We start from the raw sequence: 25,240 nt of genomic DNA, 5'->3' as shown, positions 1-25,240 counted from the left end.
GCGTGAATTTCTATACTCCTGTAAGAGAACACCATTTTCCTGGTTCACTGAGTGAAAATATCAAGTGGTGTAATGGCTTAGTATCGGTAAATGCACGATTAAGCAGTTCTGGATTCTCACTGAAAAATGTCAAATGACATTCATTCTACATTTTTTGCAATCATGTCATCGCAAAAGCATTGATTGTTAATGCACAAATGATTGTCGCTTTTGGAAAGTCGTGTCATGGTAACCATGAATATCATGATCAAAAAATGATTTTGACACCCGCTTACTGCGAATATCATTAAAAAATGTCGACAATTAACAACACTGTTTTCAACACTAACTTTTGGTGATTGGATTAATTCTAAATTCAAATGTTCTCATTCGTTTGAATCTATGTTTAAACGTATATTATATATTTAGGAATCTGGGAGTGGCTCAGTGGTCTAATGGATCGACGCGTCTCGTCCTAACAGCCTTGATGTGGTTCAATTCTCAACTCGTTTACCGAAATATCTATTTTGTTGCTCGGTAAAGCAATTGTGACAAGCTATTGATTTATTGATTTATCGATTGGTTTATTCATTGATATATATTTTTTATTATTTATTTATGTATTTATTTATTTATTTATTTATTTATTTAGTTATTTATTTATTTATTTATTTATTTATTTATTTATTTATTTATTTATTTTTTTCTTTAATTCTTTAATTATTGACTTCATGTAGTTTGACAATGTTGGCAAGTCAATATACAAAAAACATTTAATATTTCACTCGATATGTATGGTTATATTAAATTTAAAAAAAACTATCATTTTAATGTAATTTATAGCTTCTGTGCAAAGACGCAGCTACTTGGTAACATATTTAAGTGTTAAATAATGACTTTGTGTTGTTTGTTGTGGTTACTTCAAATGCAGTTCACGCTTCAAATACAGTTCGAAAGACATTTTGATGTGTGTTTTTTAAACTTCTTATTTTTGTCTCGTTCCATGAGTTCATTATAATATATCATATATCATATCATTTTCGTGTTCTACAAAGAATGTTTATATTAAAACAAAATAGAAATGTTTTTTTTTCCTTTCAATCAAATATCACTACTTTTGACCGTAAACTGTTTCTTCGCACGAATTTGGTTGTCAAAAGTGCGGATTATCGAGCGTGCGTATTAAAATGGTGCGGATTACCGAGCATTTACTGTACTGTAATGAATAACATCACTAACTAGAGCGAACGAAATCAATTCTGAGTATCGTTTTTTTACCTAACATAACAAAATTTCTAAAAAAGATGGTGGCGTTTTGTATAATTTGTTGATGTTAGGGTAAAAAATCGCATACAAATGTTAAAACTGAAACATCTTGAACATTTCGTTTCAATAACAAAATTTATTACTAAAGTTAGCTTGAACCGGTAGAATATGGAATAAAATTAAATAAAAAAAGATGATCTTTAACAAACGATTTCGGAAGCACACCAATTCAATCACAAAGCAATAAGCGATAAAACATTGTTAAACGATAGCAGCATGCTATCCGGTGATATGTTTCATAAAAATGATCCCCCAAAAACATGTCCAACTATCATTTACGGCTATCATTTCGGCTACCATTTCTCTTGCAACGATAAATCTTAACCCTTAAGTACTTGCTGCTGTGAAGTGGCTGCGTTCGGCATAAGCGGATTGGCCGCTCGGGCAATCGGGACAATGTGAGCGACGACCCCGTCCTATACCCGAAGCACACAGCAGCAAAAAATACAAACAAAAAAATAAAAATATAACGATAGAACAAGCGCGTCAAGAGCACTTGTGCCCCGGCGAGGGAGTCGAACGAGAGGCGGCGACAAAGCAACATCCGACAAAGTAAGGAACACAGAGCACATCCCATAAGCAGCTCCTTCCTGTCTCGCTAGAAGGCTGTTTTGATTTCGTTCGTTTAACCTGACTTGTTCGAGAATGGGTTCGGTAGGTTGGCGTTTTTCCCTTCCTTTATGTGCAGCTGTGACTCTACTACCACTTTGACCAAAAAAACAAATGTCTACTCGTTTCGGGGTGCTGTTGCTAGAATCGAAGTAAAAACAAAAACAGCGGAAGAGGGGCGGGTGTGCGAAAGTGTTATGCGTCAAGCAAGATCTCGCGACGAGTTTCGCAGCGTCAGGTTTCGAAGGGCTGCTTAGGGCTTAGACTCGCCTTCGCCTTCTCGCCTGGCCAAAGGGCTAAGAATCGTAAAGCATTGTCCAAAGTGTGCCCTTTTGGGCGGGGTGGGTGAGATGCGATGGGAAGGTGGGTGGTTGAATAAGCAAATCGTGGCGAAAGAGTCAGCTAGCACGATCGAACGTATGCAACCGAACGCTCTCCAAAGCCTTCTCTCTACCTCTACTTGACGGCGTGTCGGGTGGATGGGGGGGTGAAAATGGAAGTAGAAAAACTGGTTCCACCAAACGTCAGCGGCATCAGCAGGGGCGGTATAACGGGCCTCTGCAACGTGGGGGCGAAAAGGGAATTCGGAAACAAACGAGCCTTTTCACATGAACGCGCGTATGTGACGGATCGAATGTCTTCTAACGCCTGCGAACGTTGGGAATGATGTCGGTCCCGGGGCTTGGCAGTTGGGGAAAGTATTAGAAAAAATAAGAAGAAAAAAACGCACACACACACACACACTTTAGGTTTTACATGTTGGATGCGTTAAAATCGAGACGAAACCGCACATATAAACATCGACACCAAAGCCTCCGGTCAAGTACGCAGGTGCGCGCATTCACGTAGAACCGTGCACGTGTGGATGTGAAAGTGATGCTCATTCAGCGTGAGACTCACGACATACAGGCGTCGCGGAACAATGCTACTAAACCGTGCATTTGAAATGGATTTTAATATTGTCACTGTTGTGAAGCCGTTTTGCATAATGTGGAGCTACAGTGGCACATAATTTTGTTTTTTGTTTTAAACACCAACAGAAGCCGCAAAACCCACCCCTGCTCCAGCCCACCGAATGAATGAATCAAACCATTCATGAAGGCGTCAATTGATCAAACCGGTACCGATTAGCGCCGGAACGTGTTACGGGGGTGGGGAAGGAAGGGTGGCGTTAGAGTACGCCACCACGGAATGTAAATGCTGGTGGGGCATTTTTTTGTTCTACTTGGTGGGTCGATTTGCTGCTCCAAGAAACTGCTTGCAGCATCAAAATACCCACCGTTCGGGTAGCGCGTAGCACGTTTTTTTATCTTATCACTTGACGCGACGTCGACCCTTTGCCAGTGTGTAAGCATTGACGTTTCACGCACACGCGCAAACGAGCGCGCTGCGAGAGCCCATCGAGAGCCCATACCCACACACACGCACACACTGGTAAAAGAAACCACACGGTACGCGTTGAATCGCGATGAATCAGGCGTCGGTGTGCATTCCCTCGCACGAGGCAGGGTGCCTCACCCCGACCATGGGGGAAGTAAAACATAAATCCTGAGATGCATGAGCAATAATTGCATCTCATCGGACAACTCGCACAATACACACACCACGCGCCAATTCCAATCGGCATCGTCAGGCTCCGTTTTCAGCTCCGGCGATGCTCTCATTTCATTCCCGTTTACACAATATTTCACACGCCTGTACAAGGAGAAGGAGTCCAGGGTTTTGGTGGTTGGGTGAACAGGGGAGAAGGGTTGAAGGAAAAGCTCCATTTTCTCGAGCGAAGGGGAAAGGAGAACGTAAAAAAAGGATAGCATGCGCAGGATGCAAAGGAACTGAACCGTTTTCGTTCCGCTCGCTCACACTTCCGCACGTGTGCGCTAGCTCTCTCTCTTTCTTTCTCTCTCGCTCTTATCCTTGTTGGTTCCTGAGAGCAGAAACACAATCGATCGGGAAGCATATTTTACCATTTTCATCCCTTGACACAATTTACCTGTTTCTTTCCGGTGTATGTTAGGTTGTATTTTGGGCTGTTGTTGTTACTGTACGGGACAGCCAGAACGGGCCCTTCCTTCGGTGGTTTGGCCCTTTTGTGTTGCGGACGAACCGATGATTTGCTCTCTTTTTTTTTCGTTGGCCGTTTGTTCGTACAGCAAGCCGCTACCTGACCCTCAATCGTAGTAGGTGCTGGTTGGCGTTACGCGTTTACGCATTTGTGTACAAACCACACACTCACACGCACACACTCATACGACACACACCTGCACAAACGCAAATGCTTTCGCACAGGTAAATCACACATCCACTGCGTTCCCGTTTCGCGTTGCACAAATCACTTCACTGCACAGTGGAACGAAACTGACCAACTCGGGAAGCGGGAGGGGTGGTGGTGCTAAGGTGCATTTATGCTTTCAGAGATTGACCAGCCCGAAATCGATTTCCGGTCACGGCACTACAAACTCAACAGTGGCAAGCAATACAACCATACAAAAACAACGCCAATCGGTTTCGGTCAGGAAATGAACACTTGGACACACAACTCTGGGCAACGCGAACACGGCACAAGCTTGTGAGCTTTCCTACCGGTGCAGTTCGGCAGTGGGCCGGCGGGGGACGGGGCTGTATTTTGAATATGTAATTAATTTTAATTTGCACCACATTCTTCACATGGCACCAGCAACTGGCACCTCTCGGGAGGGGGCTCGACACTTCACTGCCGATTAACCGAACGGGACGGGATGGGGGTACCGTACACCCAACGGGGCACGCGAAAACTCACCCCGCGGAACAATCGATAGTAGCGCACTAACAACAACAACAACAACAACGACGACGACGAACGGAAAGGGGCTGTTTGCTGGAAGACGCGCGCACACACTACCAACACCAACACCACCACGACGACGACGAGCACGACTGCGTGTTGGGCACGACCGAGCGCGACCGATGCGTATACTCGACTAAACCAGTTTTTCCGAGCAGTCAAACTTCTGCTGCACGGGGTAGGAAAAGCGCTTTCCGAACTGCACGAGGGCTGCTGCAGGCAAGCGCATCCGCTGGCTGGAAATGCTGGCACCAAAATATTATTATCGTGCGAGCGGGAGAGCGCGTACGGCGAGCCCACCGAGATTCAAACGGTGCCAGGCTCCGTTCATTCCGGTACAGTGATGCATAAAATTGGGGCATTAGGCGGGTGCGAGATGGCTAAATAAGGGTTGAAAAGCGAAACCCATGTTTGGAATGGAACGCGTAAGGGTTGATATCAGTTTTTTTTGCAATTTTATTATTTTCAATGGAATGTTTATAATTTTTGATTTTGGAAGTCAGCTTTGATTTATATGATCCTTGAATCACAGTTCTGAACTTAAATAGTTAAGGATAATTATATAAAAATATTAGTTTATTTCTCTAACATTATGCAGCTGTCGCATACCACCCGTACTACACTGTACCGGCATGAACACCGGCAAGGTTGGTTCACTGGCCCTTCGAAATGAATGAAACAGTGCGTGACAGGTGCTTTTCACGTTGGTTCGTTTTCGGTCACCGACTTAAGCAACTGAAGATGGAAAAACTATTTAAATTTGTTGCAAGATAACAAATGAACAATTGTTTTTTCATTGAACTTTAGATAGGAATTACGTGAACACCATTCATTTTCGATAAATTTATAGAAATATTTTCTAGAAACTTAACCCTTATGCCCGCAACCATCAGTGTGTAAAATGGAATCTATTTTTTTATTTCAAAGGTAGTAGTGATCTTAAGGTGTAAAAGGGAATTAAACTATCAACAATATCACTCATTATGGTATACTTAAAAGGAAGCCTTGATCATGAATGTTTGTGATTCGTGGATTGTTGAAAGTTTGAAGATCTGTGACTTGAAAAGTGATAGTGCGTATTGTTGGTCCTATGTAATTATATATTATTATCCTATGTAATTTTAAATGTAAGTTTAAATGGTTTGATCGATCAATCGATGAACCGGTATGAATACTCGGTATCGTATTGAACAGTTATGATACGTTAAACACGATGGAACGAGACGGCCTTTGGTTTATGTTGTTGGTCTGTTTAAAAAAATGTACTTTGTATGAAACAAATGGTCAAAGAATGATGGTCTATTGTATTGTGCTAACGTAAGAATGAATTGTAAATGATAAAAGCTTTAGCTATAATATAGGAATTTTCTTACTTTTCCTTTTATCGTAATATGGGATATTTTTATGCTAATGCTCCCTCGAAAAGATTAACATACTATTTATTATCTTTTATTACTTCTTATACATGTTGCGCTATAATTGTTTGTCAGGCACTTATTTCCCGATGGTCTTTTAATTTTTTTAATGAGATCAGTATTTTTTATGTGAAAGTATTTTTTTTATATATGAGTCTTATGATTTCCAATTAATGTAGACGTATGTATTACCCTGTAGTTTGTGTGCTGCTGTTTTTTATTTAGCGTTTATTCCACCGCATGATTTTTTAAATTATTTTTACTTGTTAAGTCTTTCCTCGAATAACGCGAATAATGCATTCCGTGCACATTCGCGTAATTGGAGTTTTCTTTAGCTCAATTTAAAATTTAGTACTTTATGTACTTAATTGCTTGTTTCACACAATTCGTGTAGAAAATTGGTTATATCTGTGTTTTTAGTGATTTAAAATTTTTAGCAAAAATGAAATTGATTTCTTATTTGATAATTGTTACAGAAAATTGTGCAGATGGGATATATGAATCATCAAACAAAAAACGCGTCAAATTCTCGCGTGTAGCTCTAGTGTTGCCTAATTCTACCAAATTCAAACGACAACGTAAACCTCTGTAAAAATGGTGTGGATCTTATCGTTTCCATAAAAATTGAGTGTTTATTCTCTTACTATCATTGCACTGGTTAAGATGATTCACAACAAAGATTGTTCAATCAATCCTTTGAAAGTCTTATCCACTCTCACTCTGGTACTTGCACCGTTATGTACATCAATCCATGCTCCGGATCGGTGCTGATGATGGCCTCGTTGTTGCGCGTTTTGATACGCAGCATCACAAACTCATCGTCCGCATCGATCGATTTCAGGTTCCAGTAGGCTTTATCCTTCAAACTCGCGTACAGACCGGCAGCAGTTATCGCATCCTCCGGGTTTTCGATCGTGCTACGTACCGGATGGCCATTCTCGTTCATCACGATCACTTGCTTCACCAACCGTACCTGGCGGATGCGCTCGAAACAGTGATCGATGTACATTTCGTGCAAATTTTCCGGCTCCGGTTCCGGCTCCGGCGGTGGTGGGACACTTGGTGGCTTTTCCTGCGATAAGTATGTGGTTTAGGTTTTTTAGGTTTCTTACGAACGAACCAGCTGTCTACGGATACAAACCATTTCGTTCCTTTGTCGTAGCTCCCGTGCGACTGAAACCGGTATCAATAGTCAACCAAACCGCAGAACCCTCACACCGTTCAAATAAAGGTTGAAAGAGTTATGGATCGATTAGAATTCGAAAGAGACACTCCCTCACGCCACACTATTTTCTAGCCGTGTAGACCCAGCAATAATAGACCAACGAACGATGTATCTAGGGGAACGCGTTATGCTAGAGTAACCCCTTGCTCTATGCGCTGTGGATCGACATGTGTCATTCACCGAGAAACATTAGAAATTAGTGTTTGTTTTTCACCTTCGCTAATGGGCGCTAGCGGTTTCCCCTTCGACCCAGCGCACCTAATCTAAAACGAAGGGTTAGATGATTTGTTGTATTTTCGAGCTAGGCGACAGGAAAACGGTACAATAAAAAAACACCATCGTTTGCAGCCGAAATCGCAGTCTCCTTTCGAAGTCGCTTGCTTTATTGGATTCGATTCGATTGGCAGGAATTAAACGCTAGTTATTTAGTTGACTGGTTTTGTTACAGCTATCGATACAGAATAATTGACATGCATTAATTAAACCGATGCACGCTATACACAGACACGCAAGCACAGTATGATATAGTATGATGACGCCGGAAAGAGTACACGAACGATCGAATATTCCTAATTGCTGATGGATACATTAAAAACAAACCGTACACACATGAGGCGGATGATACTCCCTTCCCGCTATCGCAGTGCAGTAATTATTGTCGTAGGTTTCGTTTTGCCTCACGGACAGGTGATTTGGGGCGTAGCTCTTAGGGCAACATCGGTGAACCGGCCGGACCTTTCGTACCTTTGCCACTGGACGCATCGCTGTCCTGGTCGGAGTTGTATCCGGTTTCGCTAGCTTCGCACGTTTGCGCCTTCTGTACCTTCTCCTCCCACTGGCGCAGCAGCGTTACAACGTCCTCGTGGGCGAACGTTTCCGCCTCATCGATCGGTCGGTTGCCCCAGCGATCTTTCGGATCGTGCGGCACACCGCAGTGCTCCAGCAGAAACCGAACACACTCGTAGTGTCCCTCCGCACTGGCCAGATGCAGTGCCGTTCGGCCATCGTAATCCGACAGCGTAATGTCCATGCCGGACAGCTTGTGACGGCGCAGCGCAGTGACGTCACCGATCGCAGCGGAAAACAGTAGATTCACCACGGACAGGCCCTTCGTTTCGTACCGGTGGCGCCGTGGGTCCTTCTTGTTCGAGCCGTGCTTAATGTTGTCGTACAGATGGAAGTTGAACACGTCCACCAGCTCCTTGCAGAACTGTACGCCCCGGCAGCTGTTGCCGAGCGGATCGAGCGGCGGTGACCACATGAACATGCCCATCACGTTCGGAATGACCAGCATCACACCGCCGCACACGCCCGATTTGGCCGGCAGGCCCACTTTGAACGCGAACTGACCGCTAAAGTCGTACATGCCGCAGGAATGCATCAGCGACAGGACGTCGCGCACGTTCTCCGACTGCAGGACGCGCTCCTCCGTCAGCGGACAGATGCCACCGTTCGCGAGGGTAGCCGCCACGACCGAGAGCGTATCGCAGGTGGCCTCCATCGAGCAGATCTGAAAGTAAAAGTCCATGCACTCGCGCAGGTTCGCCTTCTCCGGGTAGCATTTGTGCTCGCGCATGTAAAACCCGAGCGCGTAGTTCCGATCGGCCGCCTCCCGTTCGGACAGGAACACGGCATTGTTGAAGCCGAGCGGCTCGTTGCCCGCCATCCGGCTGAACCAGGTCTGCGCGTAGTCGAACTTCTCCGCCAGCGTCATCTCCGGATGGACGAGCGTCTTGAGCAGGGAGCAGGTGAGGATCGCCCCGGCATTGATCATTGGGTTGTGCGGTTTCTTTTCGTAGTCCAGCACCAGCTCGTTGAAGTTGCGGCCGCTCGGCTCCTGCCCAATGTACTGGTGGACCACCTGCGCTCCCAGCTTCTCGAGCGCGATCGCGTACGTTAGCGGCTTGCTGCAGCTTTGCAGCGTAAACGGTACCGAGGTGTCACCGATCGAGAAGCGCTGCCCATCGATCGTGCACACGCTCACGCCCCAGTAGTCGGGATTGACGCGCGACAGCTGGGGGATGTAGTTGGCCACCTTACCGTCGGCGTTGCTTTTGCACTTCCAGTAGATTTCCTCAATGTCCTTGGTGAAGCCCTGGAAGTCGGGTATGACGAATTGGTGGCGGAATGCGCGCGCGATCAGCACAATGTTCGGGGCGATAACGGCTTTGAACGTTTCCTCGTTCAGGTGCTGGGTGTGCGGTGAGCCGTGTTCGTAGTTGTTCAGCTTGTGCACACGCTTCAGATTGTCCATCAGCTCCTGGATGCGGGGATCCGTCCGCCGGATGCCGATCGTTCGCAATTCCTGCACGGACACAGAGAGAATGAGAGTGATTGAGCTGATTAGAGACATCGGCTGTTGTCGATCAGAGGGGTAAATGGTTGGTGAGCGTACCGCGAGAAACTTTCCCATGTTGACCGTGTTCGTCTCCTTGTTTTTGAACATGTTAAACAGTTGATCCTCGGAGTGCTTCTTATCCGTATCACGTTGCCTAGTGAGAAGGGAAACAAATGGAAAAAGGTTGATTTAGCGAACGAAGGTTGCCATGCTGTTGAGGTTCGTTGCTTGTCAAAAAACAAAAGACTTCAATCGGCTGTGTTCATACACTGCTAATGTTTTGAGGGTTAGAATGTTGGCAAACAAAACTGAAACGTTGGCGTTTTGGATCACGGAAGAAAATAAACAAGCTATTGCCCAGTGAAAATCACTGACAGCTACTTACACTTTCACTATGGAAAATGATTTCCTTAATATTCTACGGTAAAGTGCCGCACAAATAAAAATAACAATTAAAATATCTTTTGTATTGTGAAAGCAATTTTTTCCCAAAGACACACAAACATACACACACAGGCCTACAAACACACTTTACCCACACGCCCATTTAGTGATGAAGCGATTCGTTTTAAATGCTTGTACGTCACGAATAAGACCCCTTCTCACATGGTCACTTCCAATCACCGTTTCCGTAATTTCCCATACCTCACAAAATTGGCCAGCAGCTTCACAAAAGCTTCCCTTTGCTGGGGTGTAACTTCATTGCTTTTCGTACGATTCAGCTGCTGGAACGTTTCCTCGCACAGATCCTGCTGTACCGCGTCATCTTCCTGCATGAGATTCTCCATCGTTTTCACTTCGTTTTTTTTTCAGACAGTAAGGTTTGCTGTCACCAAATTTTCGCTCGCTATTTTATTCCGTATCGCACAGTCACCACTATACTCCGATCACTTTCTTCGCCTTTTAAGTTGCTGCACAGTATTGAAACCCTTCGGACCACCAACCACGACCGTGCGTGATCGTTTACTACCAAAAGATGATTCGCCGCGTTGGCCTTTTTATTGGTTCGCCACACGCAAATGCCAACGATCATCCCCGGGGTGTTGTAGGTGTGATAAATACAAGCGAATGTCGATTGATTTCCCATCAAAGCGATACATTAGCATCTCTTCGTTTTGCGGGCTTGTTACTAGCGAACGATTTTACGACGCATTGCCAGATCGAAACGGTTACATTAAACCTCTGCCCACGGGCTTCGGTTACCAACGGAGGAGCAGAGAAATGGTGCGGAAAACTGCAGATCGAACCCATTGATTGGAGGGGCAGTGGGGGAAGGGATGTTTTGATCGTTCGCGACGATCAGCGACACTGTTTGCGCTATCGGGCGGCTTGCACGGAGGGATAATACTGATCCGTATTAACTGACAAGTAGCCGCTAACAACTGGCGAATCAATATTTATGCCATTGCTTAGCGTGAGTTGGTTGGGCAGCGAGGGGACAATGCGAAGAGAATAGTTGTTGGAAAAAGGGGCATTGTGGTGTAGGTTTTGCGTAGCTGTCTTTTTTTTTGCTATTGTTGGGGAATAACATCGTCATAAGGAAGTTGTTGCCAAATTGATCATGTCTCTTTGGTTAAGGGTTCGTATTCGTACACTCACTGTCCACAAGACGAGCCCATGTTCTTTTGGTGTTGATTTTCGAGCCCGCTATCGTCACGCCACGCGTTTCGACGTCATTAAGTTGTACGTGACGGAAAAATGGAGGATGTGTAAATGAGTACACCACACACACACACATACCGAAGCGATTATCTATGACGGTAGTGTGAATCCGCCACCGAGTTTGTATGGAATGATAGGCCCCAATAGATTTGAATAGCAAAAAAAAAAAAATGGAACATAAACCACACCAACCACTGCACTAGGGGTGCGTTCTAATCTTAGCCACTTGGGCAAACATTATGACGGCACACCCAACGTGGTCCCAGCGCACACGGTGGTGGACCAACACACACCCCAGACGGTGTAAACATGGCGCGTCATAGCCCGGATACCACGGAACCAGTTTGAAGCTGCTGAAGGCGCGTGACTCTGACGCGAAGTGGAATTTGGTATTTACCATCAAGTTTTGTTTTTCAAATAGTAGTTTTTTTGGTGGGTTTTGTTTTTCGAAGTGAAATAGTAATATACTTACTCATCTGCCTGCGGTGGTGGTCGCTTACGGTCGACATTGTAGAAGTGAGCCTTCTGGCTTTGGGAGCGTGCAGTCGTTGTCCACAATCTGTGAAATGAGCATGAGAGTCGATAAGTGAAGGACGTTAATTTGTGGCTTAGTATTGTAATGACTGTTAAACAGTTTTATTCAATTTTTAATCTTAAAAGGACTGTTTGTAATGTAATTGTAATCAAAGCCGCTCTGTCAACCCTGTTTGAATAGGAACTTAATTACATCCGATATCGCAGAATCCAGACCATCCTTCCTTAAACTACCTTACTTCCCATGATTAGAATCACTTAAAATTACTTTAATCACTCAAAATTACTAAGTCAGTACAACAGACACACATCCACTGTCTGCAATTGAAGCTGTCGGAGCCCCCTAGAAACAGCTGCATGGGTAAAAAGCATCACACTTCTCCGACACCACGCGCCATCACCGTTTTGCTTGTCTTAGTTTTGAACCATTCACACCTGCTGCTAATCAACCACTTGCGTTGTTCGACCACTTTGGGAAAGAATTTCCGATACATTTTTGTTGTTTCATTGTTTACCTGCGTCTGGCGCTGAAGGATGCTGCCGAATCACGCCGAACGCGCGATGATACATCAATGCCGGAGGTTGCATGGATGCCCGGAATCGACCTATATCCCAGCACGCTCGCACCAGCGCCACACGGTAGGTGATGTGTTAAGTTTTGTAAATTCACACATACACGAGAGATGTTCATCTTTTAACCTCCGCCTAACTATGTTACTTTTGCAATGTAGAGCCGCTGCTGCACTGTTACAAGTACTGGACGTTGATACTACGGCACTGAGGCACTGGGATGGACACAGTTACGAACTTTAAACGCTTTTCCTTCCACCCGCCAGGTTATTAACCTTTGCGTTTTCGGTGCAAGCGAGTGTTACGCGGTCGCAAGTAAGTATTGATTATTGTGATCCTGCCGAAAAAATGACACAACTCGCAAACAGCTCTCTTCTGTCGGGGGAACGATGGGTTCTCGGTTTTTTTTGCTAATTTCACTGATTTTCCCTTGATTGACGGGTAAATGGATGGCAAAGCAGTAGTCACGGGCGCAACAAATCGATTTCTCTCACGTGTCTTCGCCACTTAATGTCGGGAATCTTTCAATCGTTAAATCCTTCACGAAAGCACTTTAGCTGGAGTCGAGCGTGTTGTCAATCAGCCGTTTGGTGAAGTAATCAGCGTTTCTGTTCCTCCCGCTGGTCGTTGATAACGAAGAGCAGAAAAGGACACGCGGTACGAGTCCTGGCCGAGTACTCGTGGAATAATTTTCTCTCAACAACACTCGAATGCTCTCTCTCTCTCTCGCTCTCATTGGTGCGTTTCCTTCCACTCTCAGTGTCCAGCGTTCGTTACAGTCGACATACAGTCTGTGGGCGATGGCAGACCTGCGCTTCAGCACTGTTCAGATGCTCCTGTCCTTAGCGAAATCTACGCTAAACTAAAGGCTGCTCGACCTGGAGCATAAGCTACGCTCTTCGTTGCATCATCTGAAGCTCTAGACATAAGGCAGAGTTGTTGTGTGGGTAGTAGCATTAAAACAGAGGGACACACGGGGTGAACTTGAAATAACACAGGTAAATGGTAAAACCTTGTACAAGTGTTTGGGAAGATTGTTGTTACTTGCGTTTGCTATTTGCACGTTAGGTGCGTTGATACGAGCGGATAAAGTTAGTTGGAGAGCAATGCAGAGATATAAGATGTAAACAAGCCGTACGACCCTTCGGCATCGTTATCGTACCGCTGATAAATGGTGGGTGCGCTCAGAGATGAAAATGAGCAACAACCGGAGCATGGGATGTGCTACCGCTGGAGCGGCACCGTCCTCTCTTGACACACTAACTGACTGACTCAGAAAGGTACCAAATTGGATGAGTCACGAACTCCTCAAGCGCAAACAAATACGTTTTGTTACGTATTTTAAGTTCCATGCATAGTAACGTAAGAATTGGACCATGTGGTGCAATTTGTTGTAGGTGTTGCGGTTAGTAGTCCCACTGTAAAGCATGCGAACGAACGCTTATCTTCTACAAATACAGGATGCTGGCGCCTGGTAGCACATGGCAATTGTGTTTGAATTTACCATCGAAGCACGTGTTGTTTGCCACGATGATTGTAGTTTCTGCATGAAAGAACAATCTTATATGTCAATGCATTTTATATATTAATGGAAGCTTGTTGTAAATATAATTGCTATAATTAATGTTTTAAATATGAAAATAGAGCATAAAAACAATTAAATATGTTACCTACCTGTTTTTTTAATTATTCACCACAGATCTGTTTGAATATTCACCACTTGTAACGCCCGTAACGCTTTCTGCGACTTGAGCTGTCATCATGGTAACGCTGCGTTTGGTTGTCAAAACAAAACGAATCGCAGTCTGCCGCGACGGGGAAAATTGCTAGTTTTCTACAAAAGAAAAGTTTTTCCAGCTGTTTGTACCGATTGTTTCCATAAAAAAGCTGTTATCCGTGATAATCAAGCAAAACGGGTTGCAGGACTTGGAGCGCATACGTTGTATTTTCGTTGAATAAAAGAAGAAAATGGTAAACATAAACAGTCCCAGGTTGACGACGGTCGCACCTTTCGGATGATGTGTAAAAAGCAGCGAGCAATGTTTTACACTTACCTTTCTATCTCACCAATTCCTTTCCAGTCGCAAGAAGTGGAGGAAACCCTAAAGCGCATCCAATCGCACAAAGGCGTCGTAGGAACGATTGTGGTCAACAATGAAGGTACGTAGGATGAGCATCTAACGGTGCTCTTCCTCGATGATGTCATCTGTTGGTGTACCACACCGTGTATGGTATGCAGGTGCCACGGTGATACCGGAACGGCATCCTTCCAAAACATGTCTTACCTACCTTACGTTTTGTTTCCTTCCCTTCCGGCAGGAATTCCAGTGAAAAGTACCCTCGACAACACGTCCACCGTGCAGTACGCTGGGTTGATGAGCCAGCTGTCCGACAAGGCCCGGTCGGTGGTCCGTGATCTGGATCCGTCGAACGATCTCTCCTTTCTACGGGTGCGGTCCAAAAAGCACGAAATCATGGTCGCTCCCGATAAGGACTTTCTGCTGATCGTCATCCAAAACCCGACGGACTGAGGTACTCGTGCGTGCGCGCGGTGGTGATGCTGCTACAGCGAGGCAGCTGGCTTGTGTGGCGTATATTTTCCCTTTTTTTGTTCTATTTTATCGTGCGTGTTGGCAACAACGCTTCAAATGGCTTGTATGAGTGTATGTGCGTCCTGGTCCGGGGACGATTTAATTTAAATGTAGCAAAAGATGCATAATACAGACTCAATGAATTGATATGTAATTGTTCCATAGGAACCATTCCTTGTCTTAACTAATTTATCTGCATGTTGCTTCACAACTACGTGATAAAGTACATACAACAACACACTAGGCAAAACACAAGGTATGAAGATGGTTTTCTTAACACATTTTTATTATTCATAGATCATCTATAAAAGAAAACAAAACGTAAAACAAAACGGTGAAAAAGTTGCTCGTTTTCTAAAACCTTGCTTCACATACATTCGAACGATTTGGTACGACTGTTCACACTTTCTCTCGGGTTTTTAAAAGCATCGTTAACTGTACATTCCTACCGTTTCTTGCTCTATTCTTAAGATTGTAGAACATTATTTTTCTATTAGCTTTATTGCAGGTGTTTCAAGTTTCCTGCCTTCCTCTTTTGATATACGGCATTCTTTTAAGTTAATTTCCAGTTTAAAATCACATCTTAAAGTTGATTGTAGATGAAGGGTGCGAACAGTACCAGGCAAACACTTTTTGTCGTATTTGTCCATTAAATGTGTATTTTTTCTGTATTGTGATAGAAAATGTAATTGAGCTTTTCAGTCATTTACTCGTATGATATATCCGGTCACTTTTCGCCACACCGAACCAGGAAAGATGTGCGTAAAAGGATATCTTCTTCTACGCCTCCAATCCAATCCGTATGCGATGAACGATTTAACAAGATTTTCGATGTGTGAGGATGAAAGTGTTCTGGGTATATTACTACTCTTTACTACGCTTGCGGTTCTCCGATAGTCGTTGGTCCAACGGTTGGTCCACTTTAACACACATTCACAATTAGGTAGTTAGGTGGGTGATGTTTTCTGATAAAATACACTCTGATCACATATTTACTGTCGTACGAATCCCAGGCCTGTATAAAGTGGTAAAGAAGCGGGATACAGGACAGTACACTATTAAGGAACGGAAGAGGGAAAATCCTTCTCATGGTTTATCTGCTTTTGTTCAGATTTATGCCACCGACGTCGTACGTACAATGAAGCTGTACAAATGAACGATTGGTTTTTCGCTATCAAATAGTAGTAACAACCCTGCTTCCGTTTGTACCATTATTTGTTCTTTCTAGTAGATAGAGGAATTTATTACAGTGTTCAGTTGTCTTGCTCTTGCTTGCTACTGTTTCGATTATGTGTCTTCCAATGCTTAAGTACTAAAGGCGATCCTTGCAGGCAATCAGGTTAAACTTTCCACGTGCATTCTACATTTCTTTCTACCCTTTCACCGGCTGCTAGCGTAGAAACCCGCTGGGAAACTCGTTCACATCGATCTGTTCCATCATGGAGTAGTTTTCCACCTCGTACGAAAAGCGAACCTTCATGCGCAGCCCACCCGCAGCACCGCCACTTTGGGCCGTTTGCCGCGCAATCAGCAAATCCTGCATGATCGTACCGCCCGGTGGCATTACCGTGCCGGACGGTTCACGGAGCGTCAGCACGAACGCTTTCGGTACGGCTGCCTGGAACAGGAACTTTTCGATCGTCGTCTGTGATCCGTTGGTCGTTTGAACGGTGATGCGGGCCGGGGTCGTTGATGGTGTCTCCCGATCGTGGACCGTCGTTTGCTGCGGGTGTACGAGAAAGCGGATGTGTATGTCGTCCTTGTGGTAAACTTCGATCGCTGGTATTGTTGCCGTTGCCGGTGTGTAGTCGATTGTCTGCTGCTTTGACGGATGCGTTTGGTTCGCTGCGGCAATACCAAGCAGATCGAGGAAGCTGTCGGTGCCGGGTGCCATCGGACCGTTATTGTTGTAGTTGTTCATTGTGGACAGGCCGGTTTGATTAAAGCTCGTTTGTAGATAGGATTGCGGTGCGGCTGGCTGCGTAACCGGCACGACGGCGAGTGCATTGTTGCCGTTTCCGTCGCTGCTAAAGCAATCGCCCAGAAGATCGAGCAAGATGTCTTGGTTCTGGGATAATAATGATAAGAAATTAATTTATTATACAATGAGAAATGACGGTATATAGAGGAAGAATCCTTACCGATGGTTCTGGAGCTGGCACCGGCTCTTCCTGTTGCTGCTGTTCCACCTCGGACGATTCGCCGGACGCAAAGTCAGCATTGTACTCGGAGGTGGTCAGCTCCGATAGCTTCAGCTTTGGCATCTTCTCGAGCAGCGAGGTCCGCAGGTGTTTGTAGTTGGTAAACAGTTGCGAAAACTCGTTCGCCCGCTGCTGCAAATCGATGTTCATGTGCACTCGGAATGCATTGATGATGTTTTGAATTTCGCTAAAAGTTTGTGAATGTAAAAGGTGTTAATAATTAAACACAATTTATTGTATGCCAGTGTGTTCCATCTTACGGTATACAGCCATCGATTCGTACGCTGATTTTGGCCAACGACACGAGAATGTACTGCTTGGTGGTGATTGAAAGCTGCGGTGCCCACAACAGTTGCCGATAGTGTTCAATTAATTCAAACTCTGCAAGGGAAGGGAAGCGGAAGCGAAAGCATTCAGTAGGTGTTCGGGACGGACACAATTTACCGATAATATCCCGTAGCAATTCCCATTTAAGACCGACTAATCGATAGTTACATTCCAATTATTGAGTGAGTTCGTGTATTGATCCAATTTGGGGATAGTCTCTCCAAAATTATGGAGTCACAACTCTCAGGTTGCAGCAGCACCGTGCCAGACAAACGAGCACTCGGGTGGGTGTCGTTATTATTAATGCAAATTCAAATTAGTTCTAATTGGTGGAGGTGTCTCTTTGGAATCCTTTTTCGTAAATAAACGTCCTTGACCACCACCATAGGGGAACGGTCACAAGCGAGTAACGCCCGTGAATTAATGATGCGATCATCCGCCCGCGACTTACCATCGAACCCGCCCGATTCTCCGTACTCCCCGATCGTCCATACAGCAACCTGCACCAGTGGCTGCCGATTCTCGAGCTGGTTCATGTTCATGATCGCTTCCCACATCTTGTCCGTGATGAAACGCTGCTCGTGCTGGGGACTGTTCGAGATGAGCTGTATGGTGGACGAGATCACATCGTCTCGGATGTTATTGCCAGCCTGCAAAATAAAAGAAGGGAAGGGACATTATCAGCAAAGCGTTTCCTCCCCATGCGCCACACGCGCCTGCACCACCCCTCCTTACAATGGTAAGAATCCTCAGCAGCACATCCAAATGCCAGCGGATCGAGGGCGAGTACGTCTCCGCCGCCAGCACAATCTTGCTGCTGCAGAGCGCCTTCATCTCCGCGTCCGTCGACTCGAGGTACCGCAGCAGCTCCCGCACCACCATCTCGATGTTCTGCGTGTTGATGAGCGTAAAGGACAGCTCCATCGCGCACCGCTGTATCGACGGATCGCCGTCCGAAAGGCACTCGAGGATCGTAATGCGGTGGCGCTGCACCGCCGTCATGTCCTTGTGCACCGTCTTGACCAGCGTGAGCAGCCCAATGAACCGGATGTTTTTGTCGTTGTTCAGCAGAAACCGCCCCAGTATGTTAACCGCCAGCACGCGCAAACTGTTCTCCGACTCGACGTTCATGATCGTCAGCACCGTTTCGTACAGGATCGCGTTGCCAGCGTTCTTGCTCGTCTCCGTACTGGTGGCGACCTGGGCCAGCACATCGTTCATGATCTCGGACTGCGTGGCATCGCCGTGCCCGAGCACCCGCAGCAGCCGCAGTATCTTGACCTGCAGGAACGGATCGCTCACCCCGCTTACCAGATGTTCGGGCGAGTAGCCGGTAACGGTGAGCGATTTCAGCATGCGCACCAGCGTCGGTATGATCGACTTGAAGTACCGCAGCACCGGTCCACTCTGTTCGCACATCTCGGTAATTAGCGTGATGGTGGCGATCAGGATGCCGTGGTTCTTGTCCGCCAGAAACACCTCACACTTGGGCAGATAGTCCTCCATCAGCTCGGGGACGCGGCGCACAAACCGGAAGGCACAGAGGATCGCTTTCTTGCGCAGGAACGCGTTGGTCGACACGATCAGCCGCTCGACGTCGTTGCACAGGTCGCGGGCCATCTCGGGCGACGCGATGGCGGCCAGCGTGCACAGTGCCGTGCCGACGACGAACTGTGTGGGGCTGTTGAGATCGCTGGAGGGTGCACAAGAAGGTGGGACGAGAAGAAGAGGAAGCAAAAGGAAAGGTAAATAAAACGGCACCACAAAAGGATGCATTGACGTCATTAACCAGCAGGACTTTTCCAAAGTCCGGGCCGTCTTTAATGCTTCTCCCGAGAGTTTTTTAATTATTCCACTAAACCCGTGTTGTGGGAACTGTATGGCCAAAAGTTTTTAACAAGATAATTATCAACCCCGTCCCGTGCTACTAAGCCTGCTAAAGCTTAAATCCGGGTCCGGGAGATAAATTAAGATTTTGCGATACAGTTAAATTATCATCGCTCCCCTTTTCCGGCGCATTTCGTGCAACAAAAAGAACAACTTTTCCACCCCGCGTACACAGTTTTAGTAGCAAAAGTTTTTCTTCCCTTATCAAACCGGCTGTTGCCTCTCAAACCTACTTTTTAAGGCAGTTGGTAAGCAGCACGTGCACATCGGTGCGCTCGTCGAGCAGCAGCATCGCGCCGAGGTAGCCTATCCGCTTGTCCGTGTACTTGGCGCTGGCGGCCAGCTTCAGGCACTCCACCTGGCCAAAGTGGGCCGGATAGCCGAGCATGTGGATGTACAGCAGCTTTGCCATGTTGCGACACTTCCAGATGCAGTCCGTCTCGCGGAAGGTACTTCGGATGTAGGCACATTCTGTGTTGACCACGGCACGCTCCTCGGCCGCCGTCCGGCAGGCACGGATCTGTCGGATCAGCTCTCGCAGCCGTGTTGGGGCCGGCTTTCGCACTGTGGCGAGAGAGAAAAGCAAGGGATTGAGATTGGGAACAGATCTGGATAGGGTGAGTGACAAGTGCTCCGTCCGCTGTACTTACAAATATTGGTTTCGATCGTTTCATTGATCACCTGTTTGATGTTGTTGATCGTCAAGCCGGGACTGTATCTGTAATGGAATAAAAAGAATAAAAAAAAAACAAATTTAGTTAATAACCAAAAAAAAGGAAAGATTTATGTGACTCCCTTTTGGGGGTAATCGTCAGCAGTGTCTCTTTCTCTCTCACTCTCTCTCTCTGTCCCTTTTTCCACAAGGATTACTACCAAACTCCCATCGATCGTCGAAGATGGACGAATTTAATCAACTTGCCTTTTTTGGGGCAAATGAACACAACACGGGACAAAACTCATTAATGCTTAAATTATTCTTGTGCTTTTGCGGTCTGTGGCGGCTACAGTGCGGCTAGAGAGCCTCCTTTGCTGCCCGATGCTAATGGTACGTGGGTGACTTTGCCAGATATGCCGTGGGCAGGGGGTTTTATACCACCATTAGTTTAGGGCAAAGGTGTTACGAATCTGTGTGCCTACTGCTTCCCTTAGTTCGTCCACTAACCTCCTCTTTCTCTCTCTCTCTCTTTCTGGTCATGTGTCTTTAGTGTCGTTTATCCTATTTAGTTCCTACATCAACATATCCTTTTATGTGGTTTTTTGGGTGGGAGGTCAGTGAAAGTAAACAGTGCTTCGGTTGGGACAAAAGTTGGTTAGGGAGTAATTTGTAAAGATGCTTGTATTTGTAAGCTGTATGCTTTTTACTGCTGATTACGGATGCTGGATGTTTTTATTATACATTTTGTTTCATGTATTTTGTGAAAACCCATAAAAATCACGGCAAAGTAATTTCATTGTATCTATTTATTTCTTACTTATTTAACATCTCATCTTAAGTTATTTTTTAAATGAAACTGACATCATTGAAATCATGGTTCGGTTAAGTCGTATAAACTCCTGGCAGTGACAGTATTTGTTGGTAAAATCAAAGGAGGCGATGAACAAATTTATTCGAATGAACCGTTAAATTTTGAATCTTATCTCATTTTTCCTTTCTGTTACGAAACATGGAAATGACACATTTAAACATATAAAACACTAAAACCCATTAACAGTATCCTTTTCGTGTACTTTTTTACTTTGTAGTACTTTTTTACTTCTGTAGTTTTACTTTTTTTTCAACCATAAGCTCAACCACCATTATTCGATCAACCCAATCGAGCAAAAGGCAAGAAGATGCTCATGGCAATCCATTCGGGTCGTAAATAGGGGCGGTAGAGAAACGGCAAAGGCTCTCATTTACGCAGCCAGAGCTTCAATTTCGTAATCAGTTTACTACGTGTCAGTGGCAACGCAACGCACATAGGCCGGCGGGGGGAAAAAAAGAAACGAAACATGGATAGTAAATCCCACAAGCCGTTACTTTGTAGCCCACACCGAACGGGCTTAGGGGCTTCATCCATCCAACCAGTTCCTACGCCGCCTAAGCTAAAACAGTGAACAACATCAAAAAGTAGATGTTTAAATGTTGGTAGGATTTAAAGGGTAGGGGACGTGAAAGAAAGCGAAAGGGACAAGCGCATGCAAATACGACGGGATTTGTAGGTCAGTATTGACTGTTCTGCTTCTCGCACACAACGCGAACGTTACCGGTGTCCAGTGGATGATGTGGGTTTTATTCGATTAAAGACAGCCCCAGCTGGTGGTAGACCACCAGAGAGAACAACACAGATAAGGTTAAGCCGGAGTGTATACGTGAAACAGGCCGGTTTGGTCGTAAACCGCTGAAATGATTGTTCATAAATAATTTGTGCCGACCAACACGCCCCCTGCCGGCGATGATAAATATGTAAAAAATTGCGTTTTTTTTGTTGCTTGTGGCCACAGTGCGGCTTGGGAAATGTATGCAAGGGAGATACATACGCTTTCCCACCATTATGATTACGATTGCGCCATCAAGCAAACAGCAGATGGAACGCTGTATTAATCGTAAGTTGATGGATGATAGCGAATAAGATGGAAATATTTCATCCGGATCCGGTGATGAATTCTTCGTGTTTTGGGTGGTTCCGAACATCAAGCGTAACACTGTTGGAAGCTTTTTGATGCCTTTTGACGCCGACTAGGCGTCTCCATCCTACTCCATCAAGAGGGATGTGAATGTATTCCCCTGCCTTAAGGATGATTTCTTTTTCAAAAATGTCATTTCCCTTCCTGCAGTAGTAGGTGAATGAATATAATTTAATAACTGTCAATAGTGACAAAGTATAATTTTTGCCTGTTTCACTGGACCTTGTTCGAGCATGTGTGAGCAAGGATCCAGAACCCCGCCATTATTTCGCCATTCATCGTAGACAGAATGGAGGGAAAGGGAAAGGATGGAGCTCGCTCCATAATCAAGTGAAGTATGCTCATCTTTCAAAGTAGAGAGAAAGCGAAAAGGGAGATAGCAAGTACAACTCAGCTTACGGACAACAGATGCTTTTCGATACTGGGTGGTGGCCCTTTTCCATTCCAGTTGACCGGAGACCGGGGTGACGACCCGAAACCAGTCCGTTTGATTGATGGTTGGCGTTCAAACGTGACGCTACATCGGCTCCCTACATCCGCGATAAGGCAAACCCGTGGAAAATGGAAAAAGGGAATAAAAGAAGGGCAAGCGAGAAAGAAAAACAGCTGCCCTTCCTATACAAAAAACGTGCTGAACAACCGATCTGTGGGCAAACAATGCGAAAAAAAGTTCAAGAAACGAGCTTTGCCAGTATGCCACACTTTTAACTTTATCTTTGGATTTTCGCACATTGCTAAATGCACTAACTCTTCCACACAGACTTCGGGTGTCACTGTATCTGTTTCGGTAGTAGAGGGCTTGATAAGCTGCCCCTTGATGTAGTGCAGCATACAGAAATAGCCAACTCATGGCAACTGTTTCCGGGGGCCCTTTTCTTAAAAAGAGCGCAAAATGCAAACAAAAGTACATCACGCAAACCTCTCCGCCGGCATAGGGAAGTCAGGGGGTCATCCTTTGTGAATGGTGTTGGCCTTTAGCAATGGTGCGCTGAATCTGGCACGCAAAACCAGTGGACTTGTGGCAGTTTTGTGGTCGATGTGAACAGGGGGGAAAAAATCTGCCATCGTTTGTCGGATTAAATTGTTAGCTTTGTATAGTTTACCCTTTTTTCACAGTGCATTTTGCTCCCAAAACGTGTCAAATATGATGCTAATGGGGTGCTAGCGTTTCCGTGCCGCGAGAAATGTGTGTCCTGTTGTATGAAGCGCTGCCGTTTGATGTGCATCTGATGCTGTGTGGTACAACGAAACACAAACCAATTCGACAAACGAGTTGTGTTGTGAAGCATTGATTTTGTGTTGATTCAGTTCAGTACAGCTCGTGGGCTACTCGACACAATAACGACCGTTTTAGAAAATAGTCAGACAAAGCTATCCTTTGAATGCGACTTTGAATGAATTATCCACGCATTTTTTCAGTTTTTGTTAATCTAAATTACCTTGAAATGTATTAAAATTTATGTTCATAATAAAAACTTTGAGAGCCGTACTTTGCCACTCGCTGACCAGGCTTAAAGTCTATAAATACCGGTTATTCGACAGGCCTATAAATGGAAAGATAGTAGATTTTGCGCTCTTGCATATTGAAGAGTCATGAGCAGTGTTGTACCATGGGGTAAATATCTTTTTATCCGGTATTTATTTTCTGGGCTTTTACCGGGTTTAAACCTTTTTCTTGTTTACCCGGGTAAATATTGGGTATTTTAGTTTGAATGAAATTTTCAAATATTTTTGTCACTTATATAAAAAAATGTTTTGAAATTTTATTTAAAGCAAATGTTTGCATTTACTTACACGTAGTTTAGACAAATACATGGTATCTTTACCTACATATTTAATACATTTTATTATATCTCTAACAAGACTATGATTCAACACCTGTATTTTCCCATTGAATATGTTGTGCTATCAGATCTTAGTTTGTTAACGATTTGTTTTCAACGAAAGTTTTCAAAAGAACGACCGGATTATTCATTAAGTTTTCAGCATCTTCAATCGTTGAGTGCTCTTACTATTTCCTCAACTTGAGAGCACTCAGATTTTTATGAGTTCTAAGAAAGCTTGTCGTATCATAAAGTTGAACACTTGATTATTCAAAGCGTTTTACCCGGCACATTTGGCTTCTTCTAAACTACATTTATCAGATGAAGGAACATAACAAGCATCTGGTAAAAGAATGACTCAAACGAGTTTATACATAACACGGCTGATAAAAAAATAAAATGGACAATTGTGGAAAGGTCTTTTAGCAAGTTTTTTGCAGAAAATAATACTATTTATCCACTGATTGAGCTGAAACATACAATTATGGTTTAAGCAACGGCATGATTGCCCTTTTCATTTTGTAGATGTTCTTCTGCTTATTATTTTTTGGCACAACAGCCGATTTCAGTTAAAAAGGGCCTGTACCACTTAGGGAGTTGCCTTTTATTGACTTGTTGATTATACACAGCAGGATAATCAATCCGACGTATGGGTGTACGGTCCATTCGGGACATGAACCCATAACGGGCATGTTGTTCAGTCGTACGATTATAGATGATGGTTCATCAAAATTATCAGTTTCTGAAGATGATCGGTTCTTTCCAGGCTTGAACCCACGACGGGCAATTTATTGAGTCTTAAGAATTGAGGACTGTACCAAGGTACCTAAGTCATAGATATCAATTACATCCAACAGCCAAAAACAAACATCAGCTGTAGCGCCATTGAAAACCCCCAATTTACCCGGGGAAATGCATTTTTCCCGACATTTAAAATACTCGATTTGCTACATCTCTGGTCATGAGAATTCGCTTCAAAATTATTACGAATGACTTATTTAGAAAAAGTACGTGTTGGATGACCGAATTATATAAATTTCTCTGTACATCGATTGTTTGTTCGGTATACAAGTCGTGCGTCTTTTGATGCTATCGAAAAAAACCAACGAACAGAACAGCACTGTTATGATGGATGGATCATTGAACGTAGGTCAAGCTTTTATACATTATACAAGCTCTTAAAATCCAATTTCCATGTACATAATTCTGTTTATAAACCGTTTCCCCGCTCAATCTCTTCCTAAATGCTGGCCACAATTATGCTG

The 25,240-nt window shown here is 44.7% G+C and overlaps 5 protein-coding genes across 19 annotated transcripts in view; 1 reads left to right on the top strand and 4 right to left on the bottom strand.

Annotated features, from left to right (window-relative positions):
- LOC120897280 (dystrobrevin beta) overlaps positions 1–5,010 on the bottom strand; it is a 47,375-nt gene extending 42,365 nt beyond the window's left edge. For 5 of the 6 annotated variants that reach the window (XR_005738513.1, XR_005738514.1, XM_040302027.1 and 2 more), the window contains exon 1: positions 3,905–5,009. The gene's annotated coding sequence lies outside the window, so the exon portion shown is untranslated. Of the gene's footprint in view, positions 1–3,904 lie in introns of all 6 variants that reach the window. The other variant, XM_040302026.1, reaches the window with a different exon arrangement.
- Positions 5,011–6,837: 1,827 nt separating this feature from the next.
- On the bottom strand, positions 6,838–7,424 carry LOC120897283. The gene is made up of 2 exons (XM_040302034.1): positions 7,292–7,424; positions 6,838–7,222 (listed from the first exon to the last, which is right to left on the bottom strand). Exons 1-2 carry the CDS (start codon positions 7,292–7,294, stop codon positions 6,866–6,868), a joined length of 360 nt encoding a protein of 119 aa, XP_040157968.1. The 5' UTR covers positions 7,295–7,424; the 3' UTR covers positions 6,838–6,865.
- A 292-nt stretch (positions 7,425–7,716) lies between these two features.
- LOC120897281 (glutaminase kidney isoform, mitochondrial) lies at positions 7,717–13,253 on the bottom strand. Of its 2 annotated transcripts, XM_040302031.1 has the most exons (4): positions 12,425–13,253; positions 11,848–11,934; positions 9,771–9,867; positions 7,717–9,680 (listed from the first exon to the last, which is right to left on the bottom strand). In XM_040302031.1, the coding sequence occupies exons 1-4, from the start codon at positions 12,598–12,600 to the stop codon at positions 8,082–8,084; spliced, it is 1,959 nt and encodes a 652-aa protein (XP_040157965.1). In that variant the 5' UTR covers positions 12,601–13,253; the 3' UTR covers positions 7,717–8,081. The 2 variants fall into 2 exon arrangements, with proteins under 2 accessions (XP_040157965.1, XP_040157966.1); XM_040302032.1 differs by lacking the exons at positions 11,848–11,934; positions 12,425–13,253 and adding an exon at positions 10,359–10,708.
- Positions 13,254–14,252: 999 nt separating this feature from the next.
- LOC120897284 (dynein light chain roadblock-type 2) lies at positions 14,253–15,238 on the top strand. The gene is made up of 3 exons (XM_040302035.1): positions 14,253–14,450; positions 14,561–14,639; positions 14,799–15,238. The coding sequence occupies exons 1-3, from the start codon at positions 14,448–14,450 to the stop codon at positions 15,008–15,010; spliced, it is 294 nt and encodes a 97-aa protein (XP_040157969.1). The 5' UTR covers positions 14,253–14,447; the 3' UTR covers positions 15,011–15,238.
- A 97-nt stretch (positions 15,239–15,335) lies between these two features.
- The window catches only part of LOC120897277 (AP-1 complex subunit gamma-1-like), a 42,620-nt gene continuing 32,715 nt past the window's right edge, over positions 15,336–25,240 (bottom strand). For all 9 annotated transcript variants that reach the window (XM_040302017.1, XM_040302016.1, XM_040302021.1 and 6 more), the window contains exons 3-9: positions 20,136–20,203; positions 19,719–20,049; positions 18,334–19,291; positions 18,050–18,248; positions 17,532–17,652; positions 17,212–17,458; positions 15,336–17,138 (exon numbers count right to left, since the gene is read on the bottom strand). In XM_040302017.1, the coding sequence (XP_040157951.1) occupies positions 16,461–17,138; positions 17,212–17,458; positions 17,532–17,652; positions 18,050–18,248; positions 18,334–19,291; positions 19,719–20,049; positions 20,136–20,203 (2,602 nt within the window). In that variant the 3' untranslated portion in view covers positions 15,336–16,460. The remainder of the gene's footprint in view (positions 17,139–17,211; positions 17,459–17,531; positions 17,653–18,049; positions 18,249–18,333; positions 19,292–19,718; positions 20,050–20,135; positions 20,204–25,240) is intronic.

Source organism: Anopheles arabiensis, chromosome 2, assembly GCF_016920715.1.
Source record: "Anopheles arabiensis isolate DONGOLA chromosome 2, AaraD3, whole genome shotgun sequence".
NCBI classification, from domain to species: Eukaryota; Metazoa; Arthropoda; class Insecta; order Diptera; family Culicidae; genus Anopheles; species Anopheles arabiensis.
Note: the sequence above shows the minus strand (reverse complement) of the source record. Positions and strands in the feature narration are given on the sequence as shown.

What these genes read in the sequence shown, in the direction of transcription:
- LOC120897284 (XM_040302035.1), top strand. An exon ending in GATTGTGGTCAACAATGAAG is followed by an intron (nt 14,640 to 14,798) that starts GTACGTAGGATG and finishes CCCTTCCGGCAG; the next exon opens with GAATTCCAGTGAAAAGTACC.
- LOC120897281 (XM_040302031.1), bottom strand. Translation starts at nt 12,600, where the DNA reads ATGAACATCTCTCGTGTATGTGTGAATTTACAAAACTTAACACATCAC. An exon ending in CCACCACCGCAGGCAGATGA is followed by an intron (nt 9,868 to 11,847) that starts GTAAGTATATTA and finishes CCTTCTCACTAG; the next exon opens with GCAACGTGATACGGATAAGA. An exon ending in ACATGGGAAAGTTTCTCGCG is followed by an intron (nt 9,681 to 9,770) that starts GTACGCTCACCA and finishes GTGTCCGTGCAG; the next exon opens with GAATTGCGAACGATCGGCAT.